This window comes from Larimichthys crocea, chromosome XIII, assembly GCF_000972845.2.
Source record: "Larimichthys crocea isolate SSNF chromosome XIII, L_crocea_2.0, whole genome shotgun sequence".
Taxonomy (NCBI): Eukaryota; Metazoa; Chordata; class Actinopteri; family Sciaenidae; genus Larimichthys; species Larimichthys crocea.
The window spans coordinates 40892888-40905929 of record NC_040023.1 but is presented as its reverse complement, the minus strand read 5'-3'; the positions used below and the strand labels follow the sequence as shown (position 1 = coordinate 40905929).

At 41.3% G+C, this 13042-nt stretch overlaps 2 protein-coding genes across 4 annotated transcripts in view; one reads left to right on the top strand and one right to left on the bottom strand.

The window, feature by feature from the left end:
- Nucleotides 1-7705, top strand: part of LOC104922533 (dolichyl-diphosphooligosaccharide--protein glycosyltransferase subunit STT3B) — a 75540-nt gene extending 67835 nt beyond the window's left edge. The window contains exons 14-16 of the mRNA XM_019264225.2: nt 1572-1685; nt 3612-3818; nt 4555-7705. Coding sequence (XP_019119770.1) covers nt 1572-1685; nt 3612-3818; nt 4555-4629 — 396 coding nt within the window. The 3' untranslated portion in view covers nt 4630-7705. The remainder of the gene's footprint in view (nt 1-1571; nt 1686-3611; nt 3819-4554) is intronic.
- Nucleotides 7706-8498: 793 nt separating this feature from the next.
- osbpl10a (oxysterol binding protein-like 10a) overlaps nt 8499-13042 on the bottom strand; it is an 84094-nt gene continuing 79550 nt past the window's right edge. For all 3 annotated transcript variants that reach the window (XM_010735345.3, XM_010735344.3, XM_019264333.2), the window contains 3 exons: nt 12215-12397; nt 11950-12103; nt 8499-10223 (listed from right to left, as the gene is read on the bottom strand). In XM_010735345.3, coding sequence (XP_010733647.1) covers nt 10179-10223; nt 11950-12103; nt 12215-12397 — 382 coding nt within the window. In that variant the 3' untranslated portion in view covers nt 8499-10178. The remainder of the gene's footprint in view (nt 10224-11949; nt 12104-12214; nt 12398-13042) is intronic.

Genomic DNA, 13042 nt, shown 5'->3' with positions numbered 1-13042 from the left:
GAAATCTGTGTTCTCCAGGGACCTTGTGTACAAAAGCCAGCAGAACTTACTTCATACTGAAAGACGTATGCACAGAATGTGTATATATGTTTGTATGAAACCTGGCATACTAATGCTCCTACACAACTTTTCTCTTACACATGCAAATCGATGTGAAACTGACGGCATGTGAACGAGCCACTTACCCTGCTTTGCCTCCTCCCATAAATTACTGTGCAAATGACTATAAATAGACAGCAGGGGGGCCGCTGTCATCTGCTGTCAAAATGGCCAGTCCTGCTGCAGAGCAAGAGGAAAAACTCCACTGAGTGTGAGATCGAAGTGCTGTCTCTAACAATAACAGCACAGCCCCAGCTTCAAGTGTGTTTCCCAACACTACAACTCTGCAGGATGAATGACTCACGGTTAGAGTCAGGCCACCGTGCCACGGCATTTTTGTGCACTCTCACAGTGATGGAGTGAAAATGCTTTCTGTTGACATAAGCATATTCATTCTCTGGTGCTCTTTATAGCACTGATCTGATCGCTCCGATTACAGTTGGAAATCAGCTCATCACTGTAAATTAAACTTTAATGTTGGTCTGCTCACCCACTGTGTAAGGAAATTTTTATGTACCTGGGCGTCATACAGTGAGACCGCCCTGTACAGCTGGCATAAGTGCAGCTCAGGGATCATTGGGAGATATCAGACCAGTCAGCCAGCTGTGTCTGGAAAGCCCCCCGATGCAAAGAACCTGAGTGTGGTGAGGACTTGCAAAGGGACATGATTCCTCACCGTCTGCCTTTCCAAAGCCGAGCTCAGCTCGGCACAGAGTTCCAACTCTTGGCAATCTAAATCAGCTCATAAGCCAGTCATCATCTAAAGGCAATAAATCAGCGTGGTCCCTGAACTCTGCCATTAGCGATGTCCTCCAGCAGTGCAAAGCAGCCATTTCTTATCAAGTAGGCAACATCATCTTTTATGCATCCTTTTATGGGCCATTTCCTACCCCTTAATTACACATTACACAACACACACGGGATCAATTACACATCACATGTGAATGCATTTGCCCACCTGACGCTGCGTTTCCTTCCCGGGGAGATGAATCTGCACTCCTCGCCTCCTGTGCGTCATGGATGCGTGTTTCTCAGCAACTGTACAGTCTCTGACGTGCGCCAACTTCTCCGTGTCACATAAACACAGAAAATTGCAGTTTTCCCCCAGCGGCCGTGTTGTTGGCACAGTGACTAAGGCATTTCATCTGCTGAAGTGGAAATCTGCTGGAGGGTGCACAAGACGGCGATATCGAGGCGCCTGTATCTACCAGCTTGGTCTTTGGCCTTTCTGATTTTAAACATCATATTTACGTCAATGATCAAACTATTAGAGTATTAGCAGACATAATTATGTTGTTTTATTTGATTGTTCCCAAATCCAGTATTGATCAGTCTGCATCATCAGGTCCTGTCATCCTCTAGACAAAACTCTCAGGGGTGGATAGGTTTTATCCACCTGTTCTGTAGAACAATGACTTCACCATGTACTAATTTTCTGGACCTCTGCTGACTTTCCTCGTTGCCTTTTTCAGGAGAGCGACTATTTTACCCCCCAGGGAGAGTTCAGAGTGGACAAGGCCGGTTCACCAACTCTGCTCAACTGCCTCATGTACAAGATGTCCTATTATCGATTTGGTGAAATGCAGGTGAGGAGAACATTTCTGAAGAAAGTCTTGATGTTGCTTTCTGGCTGAAAGCTCTACAATTCTGCTTTGATACATTTCTTTTCATCTCCAGATGTGAGGTCAGGGCTTGACAGAAAACTCTTCGCTCAGAATTTAAAGTGATTTTTGTGGGGGTTATGATCTCTTGCGTAGGTACAAATAATGAGTTCCAGCTCTCTGCCAATATCAGAAAGTAACAAGCAGCTGCTATCACCAAAGTATAAAAAGTACAGCTACCGTATATTATGCAGCATGCAGCTTTACGGGAGAATAACAAGCAGCTGCCACCAAAGGTGTAAAACTTCTTGCTCCTGTATCTTAAAAGCAGAGCTGGCTGACAGGCAGGCGGAAGAGGATTTAAGGAGATGCCTTGGGGAGGTTCGGAGTGGTGGATGTTGTGGGGGGAGAAAGAAAGAAAGGATGGAGGAGGAATGTGAAGGATTGGCGGAAGCTTTGAAATGTGCCACGGCTACTTCTGGCATGTAGCAGAGGAGAGATGAGAGGGATCCCTCTTGCCAGGTGCTTCCATCCCGCTGTATCCAACCCGGCCAACATCTCAGCTGAGATGGGAGAATCAATGCAGCCGCCATGCGTAGACAGAGAGCCAAAGCTGTGTGTAGCTCACAGAGCTGTTTTCAAGGTAAAGAGACGGAGAAAATGAGGCGCAGATGGAGGACAGGAGGGACCAAGCCAGCGAAGGAAGAAGACAGAAAGAGTTAGAGTAAGGAGGAGGTAGATTAGGTTTACGGAAACAGGATGTGACAAGGTGAAACGGAGGCTTAGAGGACATCAGGAGATAGACAATAAGTAGAGTGGGCTGAAGCATACAGGTAGCAGTGAGTGGAGATTAAAGGAATATACTGAAGATGCATAATCCATGTGAACATAAAGTAATAGTAGAACCAAATCATGGACTTCATATCTCCTCAAAATCCTGCTAATTTATTTCTTTTTCTTAACATTTATATAAGATGAGCCGTGCTAATCGACGGACTAAACATTTGTGTCAAATAATAATTTAATATTGCACACTCTGTGGCCTCTAAAGCTGCCGCAGGCATGAATGAGAGACTGAGGTACAGTAGATGCGAAACTTGAAAGGAGAGTGAGAGTGGAGACTGAAGAGAAAGAAACAAGAGAAAAATACAAGAGGCAACGTAGATAGAGAAGCTTTGAGAGAATCCAGGTGACAAGGGCAAATCAAATGTGAGGAGGACTCTGTGAAAGCAGCTTTCAAAGGCTTTTAGAGCCCAGTAAGAGGTTGCAAGTGTCTCATACAGAGTGTAATCGTCTCCAAAGGGCAGCCACTGCTGTGTAATCAAAGTGCGATCAAACTCTTTGTTTTGCTTTTATAATTGTGTTTGTTCTGTTTGATCTAATTCAGCACTAATGTTTGAGTTAGTAAAAGTGCAGCACACAGTCTGTTTATTTGTCCTTGTGAAGTTCATTGTCGGAAAAGTTTCCCACTTGCCTTCTCTCTGAAGGAACATTTTGGCGTTTTGAAAATACACTTTGCTTTCTTACTGAGACGAGAAGTTTGACACCATATTTAATGTATGTAAATATGAAGCTACAGCGAGCAGCCGGTTAGCTTAGCTTAGCATAAAAACTGGGAACAGGGCTAATGAACTAACACGTTATACCTAATTTTTAAAATACGTATTTACATTGAAAGTGTAAAAATGAGGCTTTACTGGGTGTTATGTTTCAAACTGTTTCAGATTGTTTTGCCTTTAGACCTCCTTGTTTCCAGTCTTTATGCTAAGCTAACTAGCTGCTGTCAGTAGCTTCATATTTACCTACATTAGTGTGGTGTCAGTCTTCTCATCTAACTGTTTATTTCAGACTATTCCTACTGCAGTTATCTGCTGGCTAATTAGTCTAACGATAACCTTATCCGTCTTTCAGCTGGACTTCCGGACACCTCCTGGCTTCGACCGAACGCGCAACGCCGAGATCGGCAACAAGGACATCAAGTTCAAGCACCTGGAGGAGGCGTTCACCTCGGAGCACTGGCTGGTCAGGATCTACAAAGTCAAGAACCTGGACAACAGAGAGCCGCTGGACCACAAGCTTCGCAGTGTAGTGCCCAAGCAGAAGTACACGTCCAAAAAGGTACCAGTAAAGTTTGAAATGGGTTGTTCATTATTCAGTCTTACAGAGATTTATTGATGTTTTATAGTTGAAGAAAAAATACCAAAAAACAAGGAGAAACTTTTTTTTCATTGACTCGTTCATCATTGGTTATTGGTGAGAAACCCTTCTCAACTAGCAGCTGCCAGCAGCTTCACAGCTTGTTAAGCAGAAAGTTACTCCACCTTCACTGAACCGTTTGAACTGCTGCTAACTGCTGCCAGAAACACTGTTACACACATCAACTGTAAACTAACAGCTTATAAGAAAGAAGTATTTCTCCTGCTGCTCATTTGCTTGCTCTCTCTGTATATTCTAACTGTGCACCTTGCACACTTGTTACAGTGGATTTCTGTATTTATATGTATTTCTTGAGGTTGTCACGATTCCAGTTTTTCAAACTTTGATACAATATTAGTTTACTGTAAATACTTTGATTACTGTAAAAAGACAAAAAAACTTTCATTTAATAATGAAATAGATAATTTACATGATAATATATATAAAGTGTGTGAAGTATATTGAAGCTCTCTAAAACAATTTCTGTCAAACTAAATTTATCATATTCAGTTTTCAGTCATTAGATGTCACGAACAGATTAGGTTTGATTAGCCAGAAGTGATATGTAAGTCATTTAAATCCAATTAGATCCCATCAGTTCAAGATGAGTTCTTTTACTCGGATGGTTTGTCATGTGATTTCTTTATTTTCTGTCCAGACCGCCAAGAGGAAGCGAGGACACATCAAGAACAAGCTCGCCCTGAGGAAAGGCAAGAAGCTCCAAAAAAAATAATGATGACGACGATGACGATGAACTCTTCTAGGAAAACAAACAAATGCGAAGAAACCTCGAACAACCAATGAAGAAGAACACCGGGGCCGTCTGCCTGTCACTTGGTCTCAAGCGCTTCTCATTAGAGCGCCCCCGTGTGTTGAGGAAGTTGAAGTGTCATATCTGGCAAGCTCCAGAACTGTCCGTCTTATCCTGAGGATCTTTGTCTCGCTTATTTTCTCCTGTTTCCGTTCTTCTTCTGTTTTTTTTGTATGTTTGTTTGTTTTTTTACTTGAATGTGTGACGAGGCATAGAGCTGCTCGACTTGGTTCGGCGTTGATTTAATTTTTGTGGTACGTTAATTAACTGCTTATCAGTACGGGGATGATCTGGGGAGAGGAGGCGGAGGGGAAATGAGAGAAGACTAGGAACATTTGCACCAAAGACCCATCAACCTTGCTCCATGGCACATGTGAACTCATTACTGAGAGTGAGGAAGCGTAGGAGTGAAAGCTGAGGACTTGTTCCTGACACGTGTACAGAGGACAGTATGCGGTATGGAGGAACGCCACCGTCTAGGCACAGCCCACCTGTAATATTAACCTTTTTACCATCGTCATCTCCTCTACGTCTGCCTGGCTCCCCGACCTTCTTTTTCAACAAATTCTTTAGAGAAAAAAATTGGCATAATATGTAAATATGTTATGTAAAGAAAATGTCTAAAAGGATGATAATATATTGGATTATTGTGGTGATTTTTAAATATGCAGTTTTCGGTTCTCTCTTCGTTTCTTTATGTGATTGTTTTTGGGGTTTTTGTATGACAGCAAATAGAACAGTGAATGCAATAATTCTTGTACAGACAGGATTTTGTTGAAAGAATGAATGTGAATTTTTACAATGTTCTTCCCCCCCACGGCCCCCTCTTTTTCATAAATTGCATAGATTGTACATTTATGCTGCTAGGGTTTTAAAGACGGAAGCAAGCAACTGTGTGTAAAAAGTAGTGATAATAAATTAGGCCTCCCTCCCTGCAGAGGGAGCTCTCTAGTTCAGTGTGCAAAGCCTAGTGCCTCATCGCTGGTCATCATCGCCTCATTCATTTGTGACCGTCTCTACTTTGTCAGCGTTTTGTTTTTTGTTTTTTTTTGTTTCTGTTTTACGCAGTGGGTTGGGTGCTTCGACCAGACTGAGGCATTGGACATTTTCAGGGTGTCCGGAAACCGACTGAACTGTGAAGGGGGGTGGTTCATACACAGGCACTGAAACTAGAAAAACAACAGAGGTCAGGAAAGAGAAGAACTTCCACCGTTGTCTGACAGACTGGACTAACGACTATTATAAGGCTGCGACAGAGCTGTGTCCTAATCCCATACTGCATACAAGTCTGCGTCTCGCTGATTCACACTGTAACCGTTGTTTTCACATATGTCCGTAAGCATTAGGCTGCAACTGTGTTATTAATTATTTGTTTGGTCGATAAAATCAGTTTCTCAGAGCTCAGTGATCTATCATTTTTTTGTCTGACCAGAAGTAAAAACACCCAAAACATTCACTTCACAGTATTTAAAAAAAGAGAAATGTTGGAGTGGCTGAAACAAGCAAATGTTCAAAATCCTATCAACTAATCGATTAATTAACTTAACTTTCACCTCTGGAGTTAACAGCCACACCACAGATTTCATTAGTAAACACTGGGGATCATTTTATCTGCCGATAATTTTCTCATTGTAGTTGTTTTGCCTGTAAAATGTCATTAATTAAAGTTAAAATGTCAGGCAGTTCCCCAGAGCCCAGAGTCACCTCTTCAGATATTTTCCTCTGTCTGACCAAAAGCCCCCAAAATATTCAATTCACATCGACATAAAACAGAGAGAAGCAGCATGTTCACACTGAAGAAGTGTACTGGTGTGATAAACAGTGTAGTTGCAAGTTAGAGATTTTGTTCATGAAACAGATTTTTTTTTCTAAAAGTGAGGCTGGAGATCATGTTTAACTTTTGGTCACACAAATACTGGACCCTACATATCCCATGATGCACATAAATAATGTCTTACAGCACCCAATTCTGGCAAACGCTGACATCTTTCAAAGTGTGTGTAAGACACCGCCATGATAAAACACATCATAAATTGCTCCATGTGTGAAATCGGTGGAATGGCCCTTTAATTTTCCATCAATCGATTTAACCATTACGGCTCAAATGAGCCTTCAATGGTAGATCGATCTTTGAGTGTTTATGGAGACTGAATGTACTCCATGAAAAACTCATTCTTTACAACATTAGTCCGTCCTGTGAACGTTTTCATTTTTGTTCTTGATTAATCAGTTGATTCCATAAAATTTGGAAAATTGAAAAAGAAAAAAAATTACTTTTTAAATGGTTGATTTGTTTTTGTCAATTCACTTATCGATTAATCGCCTCGTTGTTCCGGCTGCAGTATTCAGTAAGGAGTTGGGCCGCAGCTCTTCTGAGCGGTTACCTTTGACTTGTTATTCAATGGGCACTGCACTGTTCTTTGTGTGTCTGCTTCTTGAGATGTCTGAACACTAGAGGAGTTTCTGTATGTGCATGCTTCAGTAACTTTTTTTTTTTTTTTTTATCCAGTAAGTGACACATGAAAAGACTAACACATCATTCAGATGGACTTTCTTTGTCACGTCTCACAGACAGTGACTTTGGTATCACCTGTTTCTTCTTTTCTTTTCCACTTTAAAAAAAAATGTCTGAATCACTTTGTTCTTCTTGCTTTGATCTCTCCGTGTCAGGCTTCAGACCTTTCGACACGACGCCACATTGTTATTCAGCCACACAACGCCTAAAACTGTGTCACTTCCTTTTGATTTCTCATTTGTCGAGAGAGGAGAGAGTTCAGACTAAGCCTTAATGTGATGTACAGTTTGTTGCCCTCTTTATGTTTTCAGTTTTCTTACACTTTGTGTCACTTGGGAGAGGCAGAACGGCTCCTTCCTTCCTCTGCTGAGTCTCCTCATTTCTTAGCTTAGTGCACCGTTTGTTTGGAATCCTTCCCTCGCCTTCAAAGTTTACATTTTTACATTCTTGTTCTGTTCAGCCATCTTTAAATATACACCTAAATCAAACATTTGTCTAAGTTGTTGTTATTGAAGTGTGCCCTCCCCCCTCTAAGACTTTATGAATTATACATTCAGTGTATTCATGTTTTAGAGCAGAAAGCCAACCACTTGATGGCAGCATTAGCCTTTGGATGAAGACATTAAGCTCCTGAATGCTCAGCAGTAAGACTGACTGAACTCTCACACCGGTGAGGATGGTTGGTGATGGGTTTAAGACGAACCTGCTCCTCCTCGAGCTGTGTTTAGGCTCAGCCGCTCATGCTGATGTGCTCATTTTGGCATTTTTGCAATTGCATTTATAGCACCAAATCATAACCTAGGATAGTCTAGACTGCAGTCTGTAATATTTGCAGAGAGCATGTCTGTACTCAGGATCATCATTATTCACATGCTAACTTTTAGCATGACCCATTTAGCATGTTAACCCACAGATGTTGCCATGTCTGTATGCTGATATGTTATGTAATGTTCAGCTTGTCACCATGTTGTCATGCAAATTTTCTTTGTGCATGTGTTGTTATTAGCATATTTGTTGGCATTAATCTTGAGCTGAGGTTGATGATGGGGATTTGGTCATTAGTTTTAGAGGTTTCCTTCTGGACAGCTGACTTCTTGGTGGCGGCGGTTTGTTTCTGCTGACGGCTTTGGATGAAAAGTCAAGAGTTCATCGTTTGGGCACTGGTGAAAGAGTCCATGAAACAGGACCTGCTGTGATGAATCACACCCTGCATTGGTCGTCTACCTGTGGAGAGAACAGTTCACGACGCAGGACATCACGACAAGACGTGTTTGATTTAAAAAAAAGGTAGAAGTTCTTTATTAATGAACAATCCCTCCATCATCCACAATCACCATCTACTTGAGTGAGTCTGGATATAAAAACAAAACTGCTTGTTGGTTTTATGTAAGGCGAGTGTCATGAACAGCAATGAACGGTGGTTTGCTGTAGGTGACGGGCTCTCTCGATGGGTTGCAGGGTTGTTCTCTATACTGTCAATGCACAGGCTACAAAGAGGCATCTGGTAAAATCACCCGGCTTCAAATACCGGTTGAAATTTTAAGTGAAGGAGCAACTGAAAGAGCAAGCAGTGAAGAGTCTGAACATTTCATGACAAATAAAATAACAAAAGGCCATGGTAAGTGAAGAACAACATGAAGTGAATATTAATTACTCTTTACTCTGCTCAGTTTAGACCTTGGCCACATTATCAAATATGGACTGGACAGTGTGACCTAATACATTTCCTTTTCTCTCCACCAGGCCGGATATCTCACTTCCCTGTGATTTGTTATTCTGGTAGCTGATCCTCTTCAGAGGCAACCTTCCAGCCCCCCTCCCTACCTCCCTTCCAGATGTGAGAACATGATTTTTTGTTTTCCACAAGTATCTTCATCCATATTCATCACCACGGGCAACCCGAGGAGGCACGAGCTGGGTGAGCAGCGGCTTCCTAATTTACACAAGTGCCATCTTAAGGGCACAGATAGACAAAAAAGAGAACCCAGGAGTGTTTTGTTTTTGGAAGAGAAAGTGGCTAATGACTGGAGTAGCTGAATAAGAGAGGTAGTAATGGAAATGTAAAAGGTTTTGGGATGCGGAGGCGTCTCACTCAATGGGTGAAATAGTGTAAATGGATCGACGGTAAAACACAGGAAGCATGTGTAGTAGCAACAGTACAAGATGGAAGTAGCATACTATTAAAATGTGCCCAAAATACATTCATAGTGCAGACCAAACAATCAGGACCTTTACTTTCTAGTAGCTCACTGTAATGTACTGTATAATAATATATACTAACACATAATCTAATGTAGTATAGTTCTTCATTTCATCTCTTGATTTAGACGTCATTTAAAATCTGCTCAGGTGTTCTTATTTTCCATAAAGCTCTTAGAGACCACCCTGATTGGTAAAAGCCATAGATATAAAATATTCCATTTATTTCTATGGTAAAAGTGCTCTTATAAACAACTCATTTACAGCTACAGTATGATGTGTTACAGGGAACTCATATCGACTCATTCTAACGCTGCTTCACAAACTAAAAGCTCTGAACCAAACATCGACAATGTCTGAGAACACATATTGATCATTTGAAAAAAGAAAAAAGCAAACACCAGTGGCAAACGTCATTACTGTGCGTGTGCAAAAAAGGCCTTGGCAAGGTGAAAAATAGAAATACTCTACTTTGAATAGTAATACTATTAACTGTATATAAAAATGTACTTTTGTCCCAGCAGAGCTCCAGCCACAGTTTTGGTTTGAACAGTGGAGATCCCTTTGGCACCTTGCTTGTTTCCTGTTTTTGTGTGTGTGTGTGTGTGTGTGTGTGTGTGTCACTTTGAGAGTCTCTAGCTCTGGTCTGAAGGTCTCTGGAGGTCTCTGCTCCTTTTATATTTGACTTCCTGACTTCTACCCCTCAGGTTGGAGAGGTAGAAGCTCAGTTACTGTCCACGAGAAGAGACTTCTGCTGTCAGGTGGACTTCCACAGCGGGTTGTTGTAGATCCAACCGTCTCCCTGCATGTGTGAGGAAGAAAAATGGATGATTTAGAAAGGAAAAAAAAAACTTTGATCATCTGAAGCAAACAAAAAGAAATCAGTTTACCCAAATGACCAAAAGTCGTACAAATTCAAGATATTTTACTCCATCCTAACACAACAGCATCGAGTACTGACTTCAGTAAGCTTATCTGTATTTTGCCTGAAGGAACCACAGACTACATCTGGTTCCTGGTGCTCTGGGGTCAGTTCTTTGTGTTGGCACAGACATTATTGGGTTGGTTTGCTGTGATGATGGCCAAACCAGCTCAGATAATACAGTAAGGGTTTGAATACTGGGAAAGAAACTCTTCTGGATGACATTCATAGTGTTGCACAAGTGACAAGTGAGTTGCATCAAGAATGGGGAGAGAAGAAGAAAAAAAACAGGTGAGAGACGGTCAAAGCCTCTTTATCCCTGTGTACAGTAGCTGGCCAAAGGTGGTGTGACCTGACTGTCAGAGTTACAGAAATTGTCTGACACAGTCACCTAATTCAATGTTGGAAATGTGTTCTGGGCTTCTGAAACTGTTCACAGAGCTGACAGCAGTTCTGAAGAAGCATACTGGACCTGGTTTTGATAAGTATTGTGTACAAAGCACAGATGATATCGAAGTTTTGAGAAGGGTTAAATTTACAGTTATTGATACGGTGGCCGAGCGGTGGCGAGTTGGAATGAAAATAAACTTTTTCTATGTGAGTTTTCCATCAATATGACCTGTATACAGACAAATACTAATCAATAATAAACTTGATTTACGTGAAATATTCTTTATCATGTTACATAATTTAGCATATACATTGTCAGAGCTGCTGCTTCTCTCACTCTGTGCTGCTTACCACAGTTTAAATCGCAGCACACTCTGCTGGATAAACTTTGCAGTGACACCAAAATGTTATGCTGACATGAGCCAACAGATTCACATCGTCAGACATCAGTCAAACTTGGGACGAATATTAAATAATGCCAGTTAATCTTCACAAAGAGACTAAATGTCTAAAGATTTAAGATAAAAAAAAATGTAAAATGTAAACTACAGTGTAAACTGTGTTTTTATTTTCAGTGTGAACATTCTCAAAATATGCACAGTTATGGTTTAATTACTTCATTCGGGTATTGGTTTCTCTGGATAATCCAGACTTTGTTGATCGGAAAAAGAAACACTTTGTAAAGAAGTAGTTTACAGATCTCACTGTGAACAGTTTTCATAGAGACTAAGCCAGAATAACAAGAACATTGTGTCTGGACAGAGATACTGTGTTTTCTTTTTTCATGTTATTTTTCAGCACTGTGAGCAGCACAAACAAAATCCCATTTACTGCAGAAATCTCAGACTGATATCTGAAAACCCGGGAACCAAACTGTGTCTGTGTACCACCAGAGGTGAGTGACAAAACGTTTCTTGTTGTCCTGCATCACTGAGTCACACACTCGATGCTCCACTCCGCAGTGAGCAGTCATCTAAAAAAAATGTAGACACTTTACATCGTTCTTCTCTTCGGGTTTAGCGTCACAAGTGTCATTTCTATCCAGCTGACACATTGTGTTGTGGTATTGTTAAAAGACAACGTTTTATTGGTGCAATAGATGAGAAGATTGGCTAGCTACAAGCTGAAGTGCAGTTTGAGGATCATATTCCTGAATCAGCACACCACTCTGCTGCCCATCCGTGTGTCACAGTATCTTTATCTCCCTCCTCTGTACCTCTTTAGTGAAGTATTTGGGTGTCCAGGGTTTGTTATCAGCTGCCCTCTGCTTCTCCTCCCCCCTCTGACGCTCCTCCAGCTTGTGTTTGTGCTCTGTGGCTTCGTCGATGTTCCCTTCTCTGAGAGACTTGGTCACATATTGCCATAACCGCCTACAAGTGCAGGTAAAACACACAAGAATGAAGTTTAGAAGCAATTCTCTGACATCTGGAGCTCTAACTAATTAGAAAATTGCATGAAATCAGTGTTGACGAGTTCTCCACCTGGACTCTGTCCTCCCCTGTCTATCCACCGGCCGCAGCTTCTTCCTGGTGACTGGGAGCTTGGCCGTGTCGATCACTTTGGTTTCCCCGCTGCTGTAGGTGAACTCGAGCGTGCCGTTCCACTCGCCCTGCGCTTTGCACACGATGGTGTTGGTCGGGTTGTGTTTGACTTCGGCCGTCACTCTGAGATGTCAAACAGATTGTTGTGAACGTTTATACCTGCATATTGTGAACTTTATTTGAACATAATTATTGCCCGTCTCCTCCAAAAGGCTTTGCAGGAAACAGAATTATTTCACAGATTTTGTTCAGTGGCAACATTTTAGGCATGAGGCGGATGGTGGGTGTACGAACTTTGGTTTATTGAAGTTAGTACTAATATAGAAACATAATTTCTACATGACAGGGTTTCATTTTAGTTATTCTAATAACATGTATTGACATTTGTTTGTTTTGAAATTGAGAACCAAAATTTGGTGGTGCAAATTTTGTAACCTTAATATTTGAAATTTGAGGCTTTGATAGACATTTTTACTCTTTTACCCAGGAAGAAGTCAGGAAGTGTGCAGCCGCTCAGCTGAGTTTGAGTGTTTTAGCTGCAGATGGAGGAAAAGGCAAAAGGTTGATGGAATATTTGTGAATGTATGTTAGTGTGTTTGTGTTGAACTGAAATTATTGAAAATATTTTGTGTTTAATTGTCAATGATGACAAAAGCAACCGAACGTTATGTGTGGTAAAACTTACAAACATGAAGACACTTAAATGGAATTTAAAAAACTGGGTGAATAAAGTATTTCTAGACTGTTTTAATGCAGCTGCTGTCAGAG